Source organism: Nanorana parkeri, unplaced genomic scaffold, assembly GCF_000935625.1.
Source record: "Nanorana parkeri isolate BGI_ZX_2015 unplaced genomic scaffold, ASM93562v1 scaffold1121, whole genome shotgun sequence".
Taxonomy (NCBI): domain Eukaryota; kingdom Metazoa; phylum Chordata; class Amphibia; order Anura; family Dicroglossidae; genus Nanorana; species Nanorana parkeri.
In genome coordinates, this window is record NW_017307389.1 from 29,535 (window position 1) to 51,488 (window position 21,954).

General features: G+C 40.1%; 1 protein-coding gene across 1 annotated transcript in view; it reads left to right on the forward strand.

Annotated features, from left to right (window-relative positions):
- KIF15 (kinesin family member 15) overlaps nucleotides 1-21,013 on the forward strand; it is a 49,039-nt gene extending 28,026 nt beyond the window's left edge. The window contains exons 15-30 of the mRNA XM_018567956.1: nucleotides 786-951; nucleotides 3,818-3,968; nucleotides 5,477-5,562; nucleotides 6,023-6,101; nucleotides 7,239-7,325; nucleotides 8,216-8,320; nucleotides 8,645-8,767; nucleotides 8,913-9,059; nucleotides 10,048-10,134; nucleotides 12,228-12,365; nucleotides 13,038-13,144; nucleotides 14,760-14,835; nucleotides 15,915-15,952; nucleotides 16,900-17,065; nucleotides 19,135-19,266; nucleotides 20,908-21,013. Coding sequence (XP_018423458.1) covers nucleotides 786-951; nucleotides 3,818-3,968; nucleotides 5,477-5,562; nucleotides 6,023-6,101; nucleotides 7,239-7,325; nucleotides 8,216-8,320; nucleotides 8,645-8,767; nucleotides 8,913-9,059; nucleotides 10,048-10,134; nucleotides 12,228-12,365; nucleotides 13,038-13,144; nucleotides 14,760-14,835; nucleotides 15,915-15,952; nucleotides 16,900-17,065; nucleotides 19,135-19,266; nucleotides 20,908-20,982 — 1,763 coding nt within the window. The 3' untranslated portion in view covers nucleotides 20,983-21,013. The remainder of the gene's footprint in view (nucleotides 1-785; nucleotides 952-3,817; nucleotides 3,969-5,476; nucleotides 5,563-6,022; nucleotides 6,102-7,238; nucleotides 7,326-8,215; nucleotides 8,321-8,644; nucleotides 8,768-8,912; nucleotides 9,060-10,047; nucleotides 10,135-12,227; nucleotides 12,366-13,037; nucleotides 13,145-14,759; nucleotides 14,836-15,914; nucleotides 15,953-16,899; nucleotides 17,066-19,134; nucleotides 19,267-20,907) is intronic.
- The last annotated feature ends 941 nt before the right edge of the window (nucleotides 21,014-21,954 follow it).

Consider the following 21,954-nt stretch of genomic DNA (forward strand, 5'->3'; position numbering starts at 1 on the left):
TATATATATATATATACTTACCCGAACTGCCGAGCCGACTCCCTGCTTCTATGGTCACTGACGCGTGCCTCTTTCTCCACTGCACAAATGGAATGTTCCTCACGTCTATACACATGTATAGAACTTGATTATACAAGGATTCTTAGACCACTGCAGAGGATGGGGAGAGAGGCTCTAGGGACCGGTCTAAGAACAAGCGGGCTCGAATGATTGGGCGAGTATAACTTGTTTTTTGGGGGGTTTTCTGAGCACCTAAAAACAAATGAGCAGTTAACACTTGCAGTGTAGGTTTTTAATTGCTTAAACCCCTGTCAAGTTTTCTTCTGCTGTCTTTGTCCCATTGTGTAGGATTTCCTTACTACTTGTCCTGTACAGCTAATCGGAAGTAAGAGGAAATCTCATCTGAGTAATTTTTCCTCTGACCTCTAAAATAATGGATTCTCCTTTTAATTTTATTATTGGTGGTCACCAGGACACATAGAGAAGGTGATTCTCCTCAGCAGGGGCACAAACAAAATTAAAATCCTGACTCTTCTAACCCTCACACTCCATCCAAAACTAAAACCTGTTTTGTATTTAGATGCACTTCCAGTTAAATTCATTTTAAGGAGCAGTCTGTGAACTATCATTTAACTCTTTGCTATCAAAGTTTCCATTAATGTTTGCGACAAAATCTGCACTGTAATATTAGGAAAACCTTGAACAAGATCTACTGTATAATCCTAGTTTTTATATCCTGATGTCATGTATAGTATCTTTTGAAGGCCAAACCCTGTTTTTTGTAGTTTTAAAAAGCGAGGTCCACGATCTGCGTGTAGTTCTTCAGTCTGCAGACCGCGAGCTCCGGGCTGTGAAGATGGAGTACAGTTCATACAAGGAAAAACAAGACAAGGAGATGAGTGAACTGTCTGACCGCCACATAAATGTGCAGCTGCAATTGGACAACGTCAGGTATGCACGCTTGGATGGGTTGGCGAAAGCCAGTACATGCTTGCAATGGAAGACATGTTCATTTTGTTTTATAACCCTAGCAATATATAATTCACCCTTTTAGATATAGGGGGGTTGCTGTTTCTAGAGCAAAATGTGATTTAGCTGTCTAAAACATAATGCTAGAAGCAGGCACCAAAAGGTGTTTATTATTCATATTAACTGTTGACCAAAAAAGCCCTCTCTGTGACCCTTATGCTGGTTTTTTATATTGCTTCTCGATTTGCCACGTAAATTCCACCTACCACCTCCCTGTTGAATGAAAATTCCTCATGGGCTAAAAGGGCATCTTATTGGAACAAGAGTTCATGAGTGAACAGAGCTTCTTACCTAAATTGAGGAATCCCAATTGGGAAATGAGCACAGCAGAGATTTTTTCTGGCAAGATTTGCTTCTAGTCTTTAACAGTGGAATACAGGTTTACCTAAAGTCATTTTTCTTTTCTTGGGGTTGAAAGAAAAAGAAAAATCTCCCAGCTAACACTTGGCCGAGTTTGCTACTGCTGCAGTATAGCTGTATTGGTTTTACTGAACTTTATTACATTTGTATTACATTTTACTGAACTTTACAGCAATGTAAAAGATATTTCTCTCTGTATCGAAGCAGCTTCAGCAGTTCTAATTATTATCGGGAACATACACCAGCTTTTATAGCCACACTGGAAACTCTGAGAGCTGTTGATCAAAAATATGGTGGGAGGATTTGAAAGTTTGTGAAAAGATCAAGTAATTGGAAAAGGGTGGCTTCATAAGCCTTCACAATCAGCATTTGCCTTGGCACATTGCATGGTGACTGGGTTACCCATGTGGCTGTGAATGCTGGGTTATGTTCCTGACAGAACTTCAGAGGATGATTGGATACGTTGAGAAACACCTTCAACAACTTTACAGAACAAGTCTTCTTAAATGTGACTGACTACTACTAGCCAAGAGTACCAAACGAACCACGAATATTAATAACATTACAGAATAGAGAAGTTTACATGCTCATATTTGTTTTTTTTTTAAATAAAGTTTTATTGAGTTTTTCAGTTCCATAATCAAAACACAAAAGAAAACCTACATACATACATACATATAGGTATATGTATAAACAGGATCACGTTTAACAGAGTTGCAATGTGAATTCATAGTGAAACCTCTCAGGTTTTATAGACGGGAACAATGTGTCTCATATGGGTCGGTCACAGACATGAACCTGGTTGGGTCGGGAGGTAGATCCAGTAATATTCCTATGTTTCGATCTCATAAGCAAGACATATAAAACACACAAGTAAGTGTACAAACAGGATCATGTTTAACGAAGTTGCGATATACGCAAGGTATGATACCCATCAGGTTTTGCTGGCGTTAGCAACGCGTCCCATATGACCCGACCGTAGATGGGAACCTGTGTAGGTTGATCGAAAGATCCAAATGTATTCTTATATAAAACAGGAGGGGTCAAAACACAAAAAAAAGGGGGGGAGAGGGGGGAAGAAGCAGAAGGAGGTGTAAAAAGAGGGGGAGAAGAATGGAAAAGGAAGAGGAGGTGGGGAGAGGGTGTGATCAGATAATGTTTTACCGAGGCGTTAAATACTATTATTGTTGGATTGTCCCCTCGTTTACTGGGGTGGTAGTCTAATTTTATCACAACTGAGGTGCGAGGGGAAGGGGAGGGGCTTTTAACTGTTTTGCTAATTGTGTTTCCTGTAGAAGGTGGAACCAATCATCTCTCAGGTTGCTGTCCTGGAAGATTCCTAGAAATACCGTTACCGGTAAGTCTAACGGAACATTTATGTATGATGCTTGAGAACATGCATTTTATTCCTGCACCATGATTACTGCAGTATTGTATCAGCTGGGGATGTATTGTGGTGGATCTACCTTGAATGCCTAATGACTTTGTCCTGCCACTTTACAGGGTCATGTATACGAAGCCACCCCTTTAAAATACATCCAGAATTCTTTTCACCTAGGTTCATATTTGTATACACAGTTGTCCGGGTAAAAACACATTCATAATAGGTCTTAATTAGGGATGCACTGATACTAGTATCGGTGCCGATACCAAGTATTTTGGCGAGTACTCTTACTCACCCAAATGCTCCGATACTTGCCTCCAGTAACGGAACTTCCGGTCAGAGGGAGATCTCCCGCTGACCGTCAGTGCCAAGGTTCATGGAGTCGGCTTTCTTTCCAATTAGGAAGCTTGGCGGGGGATTACGACACGCCTACCAGCTTCCTGACTGGCTAGGAAGCCTACTTCACGTGTTGCTAAGCAGCCTGGCTTCCTAACCAATCAGGAAGCCGGACGGCACATAATGACCCAGCTTCCTTATTGGTCAGGCAGCCTCTGAAGCCAGTGTTCTTTCACTAGAACACCGGCTTCACAGCCCATCAGGAAGCCGGGCGACGGGTCATGATCGCCACCCGATAACCAGGGCACAATCCACCGGTATTCGGTACCTGCGAGTACCCAAAAAAAAATATCGGTACTCGTACTACTGTAGTAACCGCTATCGGTGCATCTCTAGTCTTAATGCTTTATTATGGGTAAAGATGCATTATATCTATGTGGGGAGCTGTTTTATTGCTTAAGTACACTTCATAGAGTGAGGTAATAGTTGTGGAATCAATTAGTTTTTCATGGTTAAAACATTCTATAAACTAGCCAATATCCGCACTTACCTTGTGGGGATTAACATTTGTTTTCTACTAATTGATTACTATAGGAGCCACTGCTGATTTGTTTAATTAATGTAAATATTGTTTGTTAACAACAAATGGTCAGAAGCTGAGATATGAACTGATAACAAAAGATGTTTTACTTCTGTTCAATAAATTAGGCTGGAGCATGAAAGCTTATTGGAGGAGAAGCGATCACTACAAGATGCTTATGATAATCTGGAAGAAGTCATGAAATTCGAAATTGATCAACTAAAACAAGAGCTTGCTGACGGCAAACGTGAAAACGAAACAGTGAAAGCCGAACTTGGTGTAAGATCCTTCTCCATCCCCCCTTTAGACTCACCAAGGTTGAGGTTTTCAAAGCTGTGATTAATTTAACGGTAATCCTATTCCAACACTTCTGAGTATGTTGGATGCCTGTGTCCACCTGCTATTGCCCCCTACCCTCTATTGACTGCCCTGTCACTAGCATGTCTCTGCAGCTCTCGCACACAGGCTGTGGCGCACGCTTGGGAGAGGTGCTAGTGACCTATCAACTGAGGATTGTGGCTTTGAAGGATGGAAGGGTTATGGTGAGGCTTTCAATCTATGAAGCTGGGTCAATATACAGAATGACCTGGGTTTGGGGGATTGGGTAGCTAAAGAGGGAAATCTGACCTTGTGATGCATGTTGTGTTTATGGCAATTTAGGTATGCTTTAATTTAATTTTTTCCATGTTTTCTTTATTGAAAGAGGTCAGAAGGGAAGTATTTTAGTCATGAAAGTTCTTAAAAGGGCTAGCCCAATCAAAGTGTGTGTGGGGTTTGGTTTTTTAATGGTTCCTTGTTTCTCTCAAGCTCTCAACTGGTAGGATCCTTGGATTTAAATTACCAGGTCTGCATGTTTATTGTGACTGTTAAAATGACCCAGCCTGGAGCACACCCCCATCCTCGCCCCCCAGGCATTTATGCTAATACCAATTTTCTATCTGCTTAGCCATAGGTATGCCCTCCGCCTTGTAGGGCCTGAACCTGCTTAACAGGTCAGTTTTACTGTGAATGCATATACTCCCTTTGTTTGAGCTCTATCGACTACACGTCTGTATTGGCTTTTTTTTTTTGCAGTTTACTAGAAGTAGTAGTAGTAGTTTAACCAGAGGTTCACCCAAAACTCCCTGCTGGGCTGCAAAAGGAAGGACTTATGGCAGGGAGCTATCATTGGTGGAGTATCCAGGACGTATATGACACAAACTAACTTTTCCATCTAGGCTCCCCATTAAATTAAAATATAATTTTGCTTACCTCCAGAACATCTGGCTGTCTGGCCATCACAGATTTGAATACTGACCTTGAACAAACATGCTGTAAGTAAAGTCAGAGTTAAGACCTACCTGCTTATCTGCATGCATGTTGTCAGTGATTCTAAAAGCAATGAAGTTACTGGATTTGTATGGCAGCCAGGATAAATCAACTATGATAGCCTCCACATCATTTTCAGTGCAAGTTTACTTTAAAGCTGGTCACAAACATCGAAGGCAATAGGCCCGCCAGATCTCCCAGACATGCATGTTTATATGGCTTTGAAGTGGGTTGAAGAAAAGTTTCCAGTTTACAATCAAGGGAAGCAATTGCAGGTAGTGAAAATAAAATAAAAAAGAATACAGAAAAAAACAGTTCCGTTGCTACCAGATTCTTTAACCGCTAGTGCCCAAAACAATAGATATACTTGCTCAATCTATCCGTTGATTTTTAAATCCTCTCATGTCTAGGAGTACAGTTTTCATGAAATAGAGCAAACATTTGCTTAAAATAATGCCTGCCTACCTTTTGCTTAACAGAATCTTTTGGAGCTTCTTGAGACAGAAAAAGAGCACCGACAAAACTTGAAATCTCAACTGGAAGAAGACAAAGAAAACAACTCCAAGTAAATAAAATGAGACTTCATTATATGAGTGAAGCGCACTTATAGCTTTTTCAGCCACTGATATCCACCGCCTCATGCAAAGATAGGACTACTGTAAACCATCTTGCATACCTTAAAAACTGGATGCTGCAGGAAATAGTAAACTGGTGACTTCTGCTGTGTGGTCTGCCTCCTCCTACTTTATTTTCCCTCACCATACTCTGTAGGCAACAGAGAGACATGGAGAGCAGGAATGGACAGTCAACACAGTGATAGGAACATACCTTTTTTTTTTTTTTTTTTCCCCCCTTTCTCAAATGCAGCTTTCAGATGTAGATTAAGCTGGGTGCTGTACAAAGGAGTTAACTGCTCCCCTGTATTGACAATTACCTTAACTATTGCTGAGGTTGCCTCTGTAACCATGGATCCTTTATAACTGTAATGTTCTGTCCTTATAATTCTTTTTTTTTTTCTTTTATAGAAAGCTTTTGAGAGTTTTGGAAGAGAATGTGAACCTCAAAAAACAGTGCTCGGAGCTAACAACTCAATGTGAGCTGCAGGTAAAGCCATTTGTATTGACTCTTTAGGACGTGTCTGTGCACACAGATGGTTTCTTCTCAAGTTGAATTTGGCTAAAAAGCTGGGGGGGAGGGGAGGGGGCAGGCAAAGGGAAAATGTATGTACACATCAGTGTTGAGTGGAAAAACAAGATTAATCTCTGCTCTGAGTTTCACTAGGTGTCCTTTTTTGCTTGCTGTTATTTTAACAAGCAGTACGGCCATATCCATATGGAACAATAGGTTGAGCCTGCTGCTTTTCCCCCTCAAGTATTTTGTCAAAAGCACCATAAGGAAAGACCATATGTGTACTTAGACTCTAGGACTGGAAAACGTTTAATTTATGTTACAAGTAATACCTGAAAACCCAGGTTTGGGACTTGTTTAAAGTGGCCATTTATTGAGCATTACTGTTCTTGGGGAAAGAAAATTGCAGCAGCAAAAACTTAAACTGTGGTCTGCGGGAACCATGTCATGTTATGAACTATGACATGACAATTTTAAGCCATTAACCCACCATAATGAAGAAATAAAACACAAACAAAGTTAAATTTATTTGGGGTGCGTGATGACATTGAAACCTGAAAAGTGATGGAATCAGCACTTTATCATTTAACTAGCAGAAAATTTAAAGGATGTTGGACAACTGTAAATATGGCAGAAAAAGGGTCACTTAACTCCCTCTCTCTCACCTTTTCTTCTCTCCCACACAACTCCAATCAGTCTCTTATAATGTTCTTTCTACTGATGTCTCTCCACTTCTTACCCTACACTAGAACTTCTTAAACTTGGATAGCAGAAAAAGCTGTACAGCTTAACTTGTGCCTTATAAGACCTCGGTCATCGAGGTCTGTTACTATATACTTGCATTGGTGGGCTTGGCTTTCTCTTTTGCACCTTGCTTCTGGAAGTCCACTCCTCCTATTAAAAAGGTGTGTTTTATTCTGTATGGTATTATGAAGATCTTATAAACTGAGTGAACTTTCTGACTTTACCACTTTTGCATTGTTTTCTAGAAGGCATATTGCAATAATATCCAGATTGTTGATCTTCTTTTGATAGAAACAGGACACACACTTTCAATGTGCAATGTTTCGAAAATGCTACATAATGTAATGATTGCATTATAATCCTGTTTAGATCACAGAGCTACAAACTCATGAACTCCAATTGACTGCTTCAAAAGAAATCATTACCGATCTTGAGAAAAAATGTGGTTCAGATAAGGTATGCGTTCCCTTTGTGTCCAATGATGCTGCCAAATTCCTAAAATAAAATTGTTATATTTCCTTCTAACATGAAGGCCTGGATTTGTAGAAAGGCCAAACAGGTAAAGGCCTAGTTTCTTTAAACAGATGCCAAGCCGTCCAGGTCTGTAGGTAGCGAGGCATATCGTCTTTGCAGGAGCAGATGAGCTCCTCCATGTTTGTTACCTGTTCCACTCGGGAGAGCCATTCCTTGACCGACGGTGGTTGGGGTGTTTTCCAATGCCGAGGAATTCGTTTCAAAGCCTAGTTTCAAGGGGGCCGTGATGGTTTTCACACATTTTCTTAACACACTTCATATGCGAACATAATATAAATTGTGTTTTCCTTTTTAGGTATATGTGTTTTTCATATTCATTTTAAACAGGGTATAGGGAACTTTACATGGAAATTTAAAAGTAAAGCTTTGCTCTTTGTAAAAATTATAAACCACCAGCAAGCGTGAAATCCAGGCACCTAGAGGTGGTTGCATGTCGTTTTTTCTATGGCTGTCTCAGTGCCACGACAACACTGAGACCAGGGAGCTCAGTTGTACACACAGACTTTGGATTTAAAGGCACTCATTGCCCTATCCCTTCCTGTATCTCACTGTTGGTCCCTCCGTGTGATAATGGCCTTACTGAACACTAGTTGGGTAAAAAGCATAAAGAAAGTATCATTTTAATCCAGCCATTCACTTTTAAAGAAAACAATGTTTTTAACAGCATGTAAAGCCACTGGAATAGTAGGTTGTTTGTTTTTCTGAAATCTTCATTTAATCTTAAGTTGGCAGTAACTATTACACGTTAATTTTGTGTATAAACTTGTACATACAGTGAAATTGAAAATCTTTAAGATTTTATTCTGTTGCAGGAAATCATGACTGATCTTATGAACCAAATCCAAAGCTTACGAACAACCCTCTTACACAAAACGGAGTCTATAGATGTTCTTACACAAGAATTAGAAGATCTCAATGTATGTGCACAATTCTACTATCCAATGCTTTTGACTGAATTTTCCTTACTTTGTGTTCCATTCATTTTAAATTGTCCTGAGCATGAGCAATTTCCATACTGTATGATGCTGGGGTTTCTATGTAAGCCTTTCTTCATCATCCTCTTTATCATTTCTGACTATTTTGAATTAATTCCGTTATAGACATCCATGCACATTTCCTCTTTATACAGATTGCATCTTTAGCTATAGAGTCAGAGTTTGGATTTGTAAAGTCCAGTGTAAAAATCAGTATGTAAACTTAGGAACGGTGTGTCTGATTTAAAGCTATTTGTATTTTTGTAGGGTAAATACAGTTCTGCCTTATCTGCAAAAGAAGAGGGTAAAACTGTTTTAGAAGAGCAAGAGAAACTAATTGAGGAACTGAGAGAAGGCTTGGAAAGGAAGCAGTCGGCTGACAACATTGAGGTAAGCTTTGCTAAGTAACCTTTTATTAATCTGTCATATCAATTTCCACCTGGTGGATAATTGCCTTGTGCATGAAACAATACAGTAATGAACTTTTGTTATAGCATTGCTTTTATTAATATTTTTGCTTTGAACTTGATAACAGAGAGAACTTTTATGTGATGACTTGGCTCACTCAACTGAACAGCTTGGCAAGTTAACTGAAGCCTTTAATAAACAAGAAGCATTGCTTATAGACCAAAAAGAGGAATTGCTCATAAAAGAACAATTGATTACAGAACTAACAAACCAGGTAACCCGACTTGTTAATACCAATGTGTTGCCAAGAGGTTTTAGGGCTTGTGCACATGGACATTGCTTACCTGAATTTGATGCGTGCTGTGAAATTCATATCAAACGTGGGTCAGCAGATTCCTATTTACCCTCAATGACGCGGTGTGAGTGGCAGTTTTGAGGCTGTGTTTGAATTGTTTTGCATTGCATCATGTTTGTCTGGATGCAGCATGTCCTATTGAAAATGCCCTTGTATCTTAGACGGTGCATGTAAAAGCCTGTGGTTGACAGAAATGCCCATCTTCGCAGTACTTATGCATGGGTATTCTTGGTAGCACACTTTTTTGATTAAGGTGAATCCTGTCACTAAGTGCTTTTAAATAAACTACAACGAACCTGTAAAAGAGGATGATGTACACTTCCCTTTCTAGCAACTTGTGTATTACAATTCTGTTGTGCTGCTGATCCCCAGCAGCTATAGGTATCCGGCAATTCCTGATGTTTTAATCACCTGCTTCCCCCGCCACCTACTACATTACTACAGGAAGTAAGCGCTGACCGCTGTAATCTGCCCGCACGTACAGCTCCGTGCTGCGTGCAGGGCCGTATCGAGCAGCCCCCGGGAAGGACAGGTGCGTGTGATTATTACGCAGCCCCCGTCCTTCTCTATGGGACTACGCGGCCGTACACCCCACCTATGCTCACCTCAAGTGCAGGTTCGTAGGGGTGCGTGTTTTCTGGCTCGGACGCAGGCAGGATCCATCCTGTCGGCGTACGAGTACTTTCACCCGCACGGCTCAGTGCAGATTTCCATTTACTTTGGAATAAGCACCGCTCGCTTCCTATTTTGTCTTTTGCTAGGAAGTAAAAACAATGGTTGCCTGTAGTTTTCAATATTAGAGTATTGCTGTTTGGGAAATGCCAACTATGTTTTTTTTTTGTTTTTTTTTTTGTTTTGTTTTTTTGTTTTTTTATACAGCACAGTAACCCGATTTTTCTGTTTTCAGTTACAGGTGCTTGAAATGCCAGAGACTGATGATGAAGGAATAAAACCACCCAACAGCAACAGAGGATCCCCTGCTGTGCTTCTACGGGTAGCCTTCCGACAATTAAATTTTTGCCACCATTACTCATGTTGGCTAATTATGCAGATTTACTTAAAATGTATTTCCACTTTTCCACTTCTGCAGCCAAAACTGGGATAACACCTATTTTATATTTGTTACAAGTTCTCATTCACTTAACTTGAAAAAAAAAATAGATTTAAAAAAATGCTGTTTAGCATCTGACTTTTTAAAGTAAAACTGAAGTTTGAAGTTGTGTGTGTTAAACAGGATACTGGGGAGTTAATGTTTACTATATTGAACCCTGTCTGTACTGTGCTGGCAGATCTTCGTTATCAGTTGTTGCCGGACTGTCTGCCCTAACAAAGGGGCAAGGCATTGTATGTTAATGCACTTTTAAAATAATGGTCCTTCAAATATGTCCCTTCTCTTCACATCACCCTCTATTCTAAGCAATAGAAGATGCCTGTAGTGCCCTCTGTATAATCCTGCTCCAAAGAAACTAATAGGGGAAAAAATCATGACACTTTAGAAGTGACTGACTTTTTTTGGAGTTTGGTTTTCATAAGTAAAAGAAATGGATACTTATTTGATTCTTTTCCTTTTAGTTATGGATGGAGTGTACAAAATTATTATGCTATGTACTTACACTATTTCTGTCAATAAGAAAGTTCGTAAAGGAATACCTAAACCCAAGAACAAAAATGTAATCAATTGCAACTTGCCAGTCCTTTGATGCCGTGGCTGCATTAGTTTCCCCTTTTCATGCCAAGAACATTATTTAGCAAGTACAAGTGGCAACCCCCCCCCCTCCTGGACAGTGTATTGTGTGTAAAGGCAGAGCTGGTGTTTAGTGATTATGTTACACAGAATCACAAGGAGGGGGGCATCTGGGTACAGCCTGCTTTACAATCCCCAGTGTCAGATGGAATTTCCTGTGGAGAAAATTTTACATTTCTAGGATTCAGGCCTAGTAAAAAGTTATTTTTTTAAATTTAGGAAAGCCTGCAATGCGAGTCCTAAAAATGTGCACATGTATACATCATCACTGCACCTCTAATTACTTACAAAGGTGGAGATGGACTTTAATCTTCCTGGCGGTAATCCGGAATGTGACTCGGGGTTAATTTTCAGTACCAAAAGCGGTAACCCCCAGGCCACACTCTGGATTACACTGTGCGTCACTTACCTTGTCCCTACGAGCCCCGCTGTCTCCTCTGGCCGATGCCGTCCTCCGGGTTTCTTCCCTTGCGAGCACCCGCGTTGCAGGTGGCGGAACCGGCGGGAAATTCAGAAGTAAAAAAAGAGAGAAAATACTGAGATAATCAGACCGCCAGGGAGGTTGAAGTCCAGCTTGTGTGTCTAAAGTGAGGTGAGTGAGCGCAACCACCCTAGGACAGGAAGTGTTGTTCATAGGATTACTAGGTAAAATAAGGGAAACATATAAAAGTAATGCAGCCACCACATCCAAGTACAGGTAAGCTTCAATATTAGTCAAAAGGATTTACAGCTATTCCAAATGCTGGGTAAAGCACTTCCAATAGATACTGCTTCTTGAGGTGTAGAAGTTTTAGTTTCCTGCAGAATCTGCTTTTTCCCTGAGCACTGGTCCTGACTTCCTGTTTTAGAGTGACTCCTTTCTCAAGCAGACTGCTATGCAGTCACCCTTGTGTGTGCTAGTAAGCTGTGTGTGTCTCTACAGGTAGCTCAGGGAAGCTTAGCTGAGAGATTTGGAACCAGTTGTTCAGAAACATTAGGACTGTAAGTGCTCGGTCAAACATATAAAGAACTACTTTGCAATGTATATCTGTTTGATCTGGATTCATTATTGAAAAAAAGGTTGGAGAGTTTAATACTACTTTCATTTCAGGCTGACATTGCCATATGGTCAGCAGTGGAAATCTGCAGTTTTGGCACCTTTTGAGATGCCCATACTTTTTAATATTTTTGACCATTAAGCCAAGCAATCCACACAATGCAAAAAGGCCTTTTTTTAACATGCAACTAGGTTAGACTACAGCTGTTACAGGGACAAGAGCAAACGGAAGAGGAAAAACAAAAGTTCTCACTTTCCTAACACTAACTAACTTTTTTTTTTTTTTTTTTTTTAATGTTTAATATAGACTCCAAAAACGCCAGTAGGAAATCCATTTGACAATGAGCTGGCACGTCTTGTCAATAAAAATTCACACTTGGAGCAGCTTATAACGGAATTAAACGAGGAAAGAATGTCCAAAAACGAAGAGATAATCAGACTTAAGGTATTCATCCTTTAATAACTGAACATGGCTGTCAGTTTAGAACTCCATGGCGCACCAATAGTATATGAAATGGAGACATTGCATAATCTGTAATATTTTAACACTTTACATCCCTTTCTATTAGGGATGTTCAAATACCAAGTACAGTACTCGGTACAAGTACAGATACTTTTCCAGCTCCAAGACTAGACTAGAGAAAAATTCAAAAGTTAGGAGGCAGCTGTCATTTGTAAGGTGCACACGGAGCTCCTGGGATTTCTACATCTCTGTTTTAAATGTGTTTTTTTTTTTTTGTTTTTTTTTTTTTTAATTAATAAATATAAGGGATACACCGATATTATTTTTTTAAAAGTATTGATACATGTCCAAGTACTCACAGATACAAGTTCTGATACATTTTTGTTGTCATGTGACAGTTTTTCTAAAACAATACAGACTAATGATTTCAGGACAGTGATGGAGCACCAGAGCCAGGTCCCAGCTGCAACCCTGGTAGTTCTAATGAAAATGCCAAGTATCTGAACATCCCTACTTTCTATGAAAGTGGCTTACGTTTATAATGTCACAATACCTGTTACTACAAGGACCCATCTGATGAAACTTGAATATTAATTTTTTTTTTTTGTTACTTAAAATCCTTTAACATGAATTGCTGCCTCTGTTATGTTTTAGACTCAGTTATGTGAAACAGAAAACCTTCGTCTTGAGATCCAGAATTTGCAGGGGCAATGCACGGAGTTACAAATCCAACTAAAAAACAGAAAAGGGGAAAATATTTGGTATGTAACAATAGCTTGTTCTATGACATTGGCTATAAAAACTATCCTACAATGTTAGCTGAAATAATAAGGGAATTTCTTAGTCCTGCACCATTCAAGCTATACTATGGAGTACTTGCTAAGATGAGTTGGTGACCTGGCCTTAGAGTTGAGGCCTACAACAGGCACTTCTATGGTCCTCTACAGCCTACAAGTACGTTTAATTACATGATCCCTGTTCAGGAGGAGTATCGGCCAACCTGAACTGGTTCCCTTCAGCAGATTTACATACAAATGGTAGGCCCACCATCTAAATAAATGTACCACACCCCTTAAAAAAAGCCCCAAGTTTTTTCATGGTTTAGCCACTTCTATTGTAAGTGCTCAGTACAGCAACCAACCTAATGTAAGCTAAAACTTCATTTGTATTAATACAAATTACAATTATATAATATACAAACAGCGGTTAAAACTAGTCCCCATGCCGCGGGGCGAATCGATACATCTCACCATAAACCCACATACAGGTATAACATTAATAAACAGACTATAGATAGTCTTAAACTTGTAGAACAGAAAAGTGCATCATACATATAATTGATTTCACTAGTGGAGAACAAGGAAAATACACTGTTGTGTATTCCATGGTCTCAGCTTTACAGTTAAATAACATTAATTTGGCATTTTACAGTGCGTTTTAGAAAGTTGTGTTGCGGTCACAAAGGGGTTAAAATCACTGCATATGAACATTTTTAATTTAGGTCTGCTTTAAAGAAGGAACTACAGGCATTTTAAAAACTTACCCTTGCAGTGGGGCTACCCTAGGGTTAACTGCTCGTTTTTGTCCAGGGGGTTTAAGAAATATTTTCCTGATCCTCGGTCCCGCAATGGTTGGCACTCGGCTTTCTTCCTCTCAGCTCCAGCTGTGGAATTTCCCTCGGCATCGTCAGGTTTAATGCAAGTCGATGGACCTGCATTAGATGTGATTAAGGTTGGCAGTCATTAGGCTGCAGGGACTGGTCTAGCATCCTAGAGGGAACAAGTATTGGGTGAGTATATCTGCTTTATTTGAGCCCTCTAGATAAAACAAGCAATTAACCCTTGCGTTGTGACTTTGAGGAGTGGGATGATATGTCACCATTGTGACTCTAACATTAAAATGTAAATATAGTACAGGGAATGTAGCCTGACCAGTTGTTTGAACTTAGAGTTCTAAAGAAGAACTCTGAGAATGTTAAAAAAAAACATACCCTCACAGTGGGCTACTCCTGCACTGCAAGGGTTAAGAACTTGAGCTAAAAAGGTTTGGTAGAGAAGATTTAGGCTTTAATCTGACTTGGCTCCATGTTGCCAGTTTGATTCATTAAAGATCTCACACTGCACTGTACTGCTTTAGCCCCATTACGATTTTTATTTGTATCTAAATAAATCTTACCAGGGTGTAGAGTCTTCCTACAGGTAGCCCACTGATGGCAGGCTGCAGGAAAGACTGGCAATGTTCAGAGGGAAGTCCGATTTATACCTCCATTGTGCTCATGTGCAGGGCCCTAAAACAGAGTTGTTTCAGTTCTGTATATGGCAAACACCTTGACTGCAGTTTATTTACAGTCTTCTATTCTCTGTTTCATGATTGCAGCAATGAACATTCAAAATCTGACATGCTTGATCTGAAGAAAGAAATTGAAAAAGAAGTTTCTGAACGGCTAGAAAAGGTAATTGCTGAATGTCATTTCTGAATTGTTTCTGCTCTATGACAGAAGTCAAACACATTGGACTGTGCAAAAACACCCATGGCTACCAATCCAATTTCAGATTACTGTAGTCCCAAAATGTATTACTGATTGCTTGCTATATGTTATGGGACTCACCATTGTACCTATTGAATGAGTCCAAAGATGATATCCTTCTCAGTACTTCAGCCTACAGACAGGAAGTAATGGGAAATCTCCCTAGAGACACAGATGGTTAAAATAAAAAGTGGCAGCAGTTTTAACCTTACCCTATTCTGTCCTAAAAAAAAGTTTTGGCCTTAGATATACTTTAGTACCTCTGCTGGATTATAAATTTGTGTCTGTAGCCCTGTTTTGGAGATCTACCCAGTTGTCACTGAGACAGAAAGTAAATGGAAACCCCACTCTTGACAGTTGTCCCCAGAATTAGAGGTAAGTGGAAATCTCCTGATGGGTGACTATCCTGGTGACTACCATCAAAGGTGTTATTTCTTTAACTCCTCACTGGGACAGGAAGCAGAAAAATACGATGCTAGAAGCTTGAGCTTTGTCCCATGCTGTCCAAAGATAAAACTTTGACTATAGTTCCACTATAATAATAACTATATTAAAATGTAAATGTAGTACAGGGGAATGTAGCCTGTGAGGTTGCTTTTCTGCTGCTTTGCTCTATTTCTAGTATGAACCAAGCCCTTTGGTGATATAACATCCCACTCCAGAAAATATTACCCAACTGCATTGCCAGTTGCCAACATGCCAGCTAATAATATAAATACATAAAATAACTGTAATAGATGGGGAACTCTTGGAAGGAAATGGTCATCACAAATAGGAGTTTAGTGTCATAGATATCTTTTGTATGGTCCTATACCACACATGGAGTTTCTTTTTATGGCTTCTAAAATGTTATCCTGCTGAGTTTTAGTTTTATTGAACATTTGTTAATTTACTTGAAAAACAATACCTGTCATGGCTAACCCAGTAGATTTATAACTTCATCTGACCGTGTTCTACGTTTAGCTGTTTATGTCAAGTCTTACGGTTTTCTTTTTCTACAATAGGGTCGAACATCTGAGCAACTTTTGAAAATGCAAGCTGAGTAAGTTTGGCTATTGGTCTAAGTAAGGCTAAAACTGCACATGAGAATTTTAATAGCAATAGCCGAAAATTAACCTTTGCAGTCCATTTGAGATTTATGTGTCTTTTTTGACTAAATTCTTCACCCTTTCACTGCCTCGAAGATAACTGCATGTCATGGCTGTACCATTTCCAGATAGCCAGTGATTTATAGAATATGTCATGGCAATCGGAGAGTTTAAACGAGATCACAGCATGTTGAGACTGTTTAGAGCCCCTGATGTCTCCCTAAAGAGGACCTGTCATCAACTCTATATGCCATCACCAGGGGCTTGTCAACCTAGGACTGGAAGTTTGTTACTGGTACGATCAGCAAGTGAAAAAGAAGGGGTGGGGGGGGAATGCAGCCACCACATAAGGACTGGTAAGCTGCAATATATTACCATTTTTGTTCTAGGGTTTAGAAACCTTTTAAAGCTTTGGCTTGCATCTCCAGTTTATATACATCCTCTGACAGCTATGCTACCACCGGAATAGCTCTCAGGGTAACTTGATATCTTAATATCTCACATGAAGCATTTACATGTACAGTGTGTCCAACGATACAAAGTATACTTGGAAAAATTTTGTGAGTATTTGCTTAATATTAGCTTGGCACGTATCATAAATGTTCAGGCACATGGCAGTTTCTCATTTATTTAGAAAATCATTTCAGCCTTAAAAGGAACTTGCCAGAAAAGAGAGCTGCCATCATTCCTCAGTACTTGGTGAGGAGCTGGCCCCAGAACATATATGCACGCATCAAGTGGCCTAACGCTTCACTGGCTGCTTTCTTTTTTCAGATCAACAACTCAGAGGTGATCAAGTGGACAGCACCAGCTTCCATAGTCCTGTCCTGAAATGTTGTTGCCTAGTTTTCTATGTTTGGGTTGTCTTGTAGCTCTCTGGTTTTCTTTTATATCTATATAGGCTAGACGAGACTAGGGACATGCTGAGGAGTAAAGAAAAGTCACTCAGTGAGCTGCATAAGGAAATTGACCGAACAAGAGCTTTAGAACTTAAGGCCTTCCAGGAGAAAGAGGACATTCGGTCTCAGCTGGAAACAAAGAATGAAGAGACTGAGAAAAAGTTACAGGTAATAAGACAAGTGATAACAATACGGTATTTTTTAGAGCCAATTTGCATATCAAAATTTGACATGCTGCTCCTGTTTTCTGTGAACTTCTAGACTCATTTAGAAAGTCCTAGAAAAGTACAGAGATTCACAACAATGGATCAAAAATGTATTTCACTGAAATCTGTTGCTTTGGGTTACTGTAATCTGCACACCCTTACTTACACTTCATATATAATAAGATATTGGGCCTTAAGCATCTTGCTACATGCAATGCCTGCTGTCATTTATTTGTTTTAGGTTTTTTTTGCACATGGAGTACAATGACGGATATAAGATCTGATGCATACACTGAGCATTTCCCTACTTGGGGCATATGACTGATCCGCACATGTCCTAGGCTGTGGGCAATGGGCCAGGAGATTTAATGGGCATACTGTGCATATTGTCCGGTGTATGAAGGTTCACTGGGTGGGTCTGAGAAAATCAGAAAGGGGCATTAATGATGTGGTCCAAAATGGAAGAGAGAGTAGGAATATATAGTACAGGGTATGCAAGAGAGCAGGGGTAAGGATGAAGGCGGGGCCACTCCTCCCATCCTGAAAGTTTCTCTAGCTAGGCAACAAAACTGAGATTCATGCCAGATAGGTTGAATCCTGGGAGTTTCTCTAGTTGTCACGAAGCAGGTCATTTCTGGTCTCAGTACTGGTGCTTCGTCCTGTGTTCCCGTTTTCATCATTTAACGGTCAGGCCAGTATTATTTAGGGATTCCTGTTATGTCAGGAACAGGGCCGTGGAGTCATGAGTAAAAAATGCATTTACCTCATGTTTATAAGGTTGGGTGTTTTTTCCCTCCTTTTTTATTTTACTTTGGCTGTGTGCTTTTAGACTCCTGTTTGGCTAAATGCCTTTCTATGTGGAGTTTGACTGAATTTATTTCAATTTCCCATTTCATTAAGAGGCTGGGACTTCAATTTGCTGATGCACTTGTTTTTATCTACTGCGCATGTGAGCATGCACATTTAGTTTTCCTGTTTTCCTCAGGGTGGTGTAGTGTGTTTTTATCAGGGGTGAAGGTGGACAGAGCAGTTTCAACTTTGTTTCCTATTTGCCCTCAATTTCATGACGCTTATCGGGGAGAACAGAGATATACCTTTTTTTTTTTTTCCCAAATATTCTGCTGTCTGCGGCAGGTGACTGCGGTACCTCCATATTTTTGCACATGAATATGCCACAATCGCCTCATAAAAATGCACACAGTAGGTGTCGCTTAGGTGTAAATGCAGCGTAATGGGGAGAAAAATGGAACATTTCCTGTATGTATGCAAGTGAAGCATTTGCATTATTTTATAGTCGTAGGTAACATCATTATCATACAAGCAATAAACACATCCATGATTAAAACTGATCATGCTGTTTTTTGTCTGAGATCATCCCCTCTGTTGTGGAGTTAAGAGCTCCCTATATTGACTTTAAGATCTAGCATAGTGTGCTAATGTGTAACATGAGCTACCTGTGTTGTTTTTTTTTTTTTTTTTTAAATCTACTAAATGGACTTCTATATGTCAAAATAGGTGTTACCTTAAATTTTATCGGTGTTTCTCTATGGGTGATCCCTTGCCTGTGTTTCTCTATGGGTGATCCCTCACCTCCCAACTATCTGTATGATGGTTGTCAGACTCCCCAACAGTGATACAGAAAGTATAATATTTTCCTATTTTTAAGAGGAAGGGTTAGGAGCTTTGTTAAGCTTGGTTCTATATATTTAAGGAAATGTCCCCTGTAGTCTCTGGTTACATAGTGTTCAAAGCATACACCTCACAGCGGGAGACAGATGTCTGCGGAAATGAACAGATCCATTAAAAAGTCATAAATGACAATAAAGGCCTATTACTATTTATATGTTAGAACATTATCTTCAGAACATAGAATAAATATCACTACTAAAGTTGATGCAGCTTCTTTAGGACGCGGATATAAATATTAATATAACCAAATCTCATTCTCAAAGGCGCTTTTATTTAATTGGATCGTCCTGATAAACATAAAATTCATGAATCTCAATGAGACTTTCAATTTCCTCCCTGCAGGAGTCCGAATTGTTAAGAAGGCATATTGCATCTCTTGTGGAAGAAAACGGGAAACTACTTGGACATCAAAATCCACAACAGAAAATTCAGTATCTAGTGAAGCTGAAAAAGGACAACAACAAGCTTATTGAGGTATGACGCACTCCTCAGATTAATGCGTGTAGGTGGATTCCAGTATAGAAATGTAAGGCCCAGTCTTACTTATGCATTTTGCCTGATGAGTGAAACCATTGAAATGCATGTCAGCTCACATGGTTTACATTTTGTGTCAATGTGCATTGTTGTCATATGTTCAGGTGCTTTGCTTTTCCACTGATTTTGCATCATTATGCGAACCATCTTTGTGTTTGTTGCTGCACTTGAAAAAAGTTCAGGTTTGTTAAAAGGTCCATTTGTGATGCTTTGGCAGACCATTCAAATTTATTGTGTTGCTCTATCGCACTTTAATATGCAACATAACACAATAATAGATGTACAAAAAAGAATTGGTTCTCAACTGGTGGGTCGTGACCCAAAAGTGGGTCGCGACCCTGTGTTCAGTGGGTCCCTGTGTGCCTTCCACTTTTCTAGGTGACAGGCTCATCAGCCTCCCCCTAGTCAGTTCTTGCACCAAGCAGCCATTCAAAATATGCTGTCCGGTGCCGAGTGTCAGCTTAAGGTGGGGTGGGCTGGGGCTATTGTCATGAGGGAGCTCCATCCATACATGTACTGCTTACAGTTGCCTTGCATCTCCTGTAAAGGTGTCTGAACCAGAGTGATGTAACATTCTGGCTCCCGGTACCTCTGCAGGGTGTGCAAAGGAGCTGTACAAGTGGATGCACGTAATGATGGAGCTGCAGCACAGCAGCCCACACTGGACCCCAGGCTGAGGATCCACTCCAGTTCTTGTAAGATAGGAAGACTTGGTGGATTCTAAAAAAATTGTGTGTTAATGTCTGTGGTTGTGTGTGTCTGTCAGTGTTTTTGAGGGCCTATTCACACTAGTCGAGTACTAGGTCACCCAAACGCATCTCCCACCCACAGTTCTATTGCCCGCATCAGAACGTGTGGTACTGCAATGCCATGTGTTCCATTGCAGTGCAACTTTTGACCAATGGCAAATGTGGGTCCTGAGGTTACACAGGTTGAGAACCACTGGTGTAGGGAATGAACTCTGTCAGTGATCACTGTCTAGTGCACATGTGTCAAACTCAAGGCCCAGGGGCCGAATCCGGCCCACCAGGCCATTTCCTAGACTTCTTCTTTCAGATCTAGGTATTACGTTATTACTAAAACCAGTGATAATCGAACGCAGAGGCAATTATGGTAAAGATTAGATACATTTATATAGTCTTACAGGCCTATTGAGGGCAACCATTATGTTGATGCGGCCCACGATTTAAATTGAGTTCGACACCCCTGGTCTGGTGCCAGTTGCAACAGATAAATCTGGTTCACTTCCTCTGATGGCATTGGGGAATAACTGGTTGCAACAGCATAAAGTAAGTCTGGACAGTTACTTGAATGCACCCCAAATATATATATATATATATATATGTGTGTATGTATATATATACTGTCAACACATCTAGGAAAGCACCTTTTAACATATCAATTGGTGCTTACTTGAGTATATACACTCTGATAAATATGCATTTATGGGATCATTTTTACCAGTTTAGGTCACACAAATCTTTATTGGGTTCTGGCTTGACAAATATTTTATATGTGGAAGGTATTTACTATTTTTGATGCTTTTCTAACAATGTGACTCCTTTCTTCTTGAATCCACAGGAGATAAACAGACTACGGGCAGACAACCTGCTATTCAGAGAAGGCAAGAAACCTGAACCACTTCCTGACTTCTAAAGAAGTAGATCATGTTGGATGCAGACACAGCTGTAATGTTATAAATGGCATGTTTTATTGTGGTGATTCCAGGGCAGTGTATGCATTCGGCTCCACTGACTATATCATTGCCATGCCAGAACCAGCATGCAGCAAACTTGTAATGATGGCCACATTCATATAGACAAGATCCCAAGCAGATGGATGCATGAAGAGAAAAAAGGAACCGTTCTTGTTAATGATCTGTTCCTAATTGGCGTTAACCGTAACATGTTTCAAATGAAATCTCATACAGTGCACTTATACGATTACTTTTCCATGTTGACTGAAGAGCTGCAGTACATGCAAGTAGGGATGCACTGATTTATCGGTCAAAAATGGCACTTTTGGCAAAATGCTGAAAGTGCCATTTTCTGGCCAAATTAGCGGTGCATCCATTCTTTCTCCCTGCTGGGCGCTGCTCTGTGTCCCAGCGGGGAGGAGAGAAACTGTCACAGGCGGGGGGAGAGCGCTGTGAACGGCCGGTGTCTTTCCTCACCGCACTGCTCAGCCTCCTGTCACAGATCGGGAGAGCGGTGTGTGGGTGAAGACCGCTATTGCTGTCATCTCCTCCCGCACCACCCTGCCTCCTGTGACAGCTGTCAGGAAGGAGAGCGGGTACAAACACTCAGTGATCGCTGAGTGTTTGTAAATAATTGAGAACATAATTTACTATATCCTCAATTCTGAATGAATGGGAAATGATCTACATCACCTCCTGCTCATTCATGATTGGGGTTATAGTAAACATATTCTGTTCTCATGTTATGAATGAACAGGAACACTCCGTATAGAGGATTCCTGTTCATTTATAACAGAAGCTGCAGAAAAAGAGATTGAGGACACAAGTCTCTCTTTTTCTATTTTAAAAAGGAAATATCAGGCCCCTGATATTTCCCCCAAGGCCTCTAAAAGTAAAAAATATTTAATAAAATTATTAAAAGAATGAAAAAC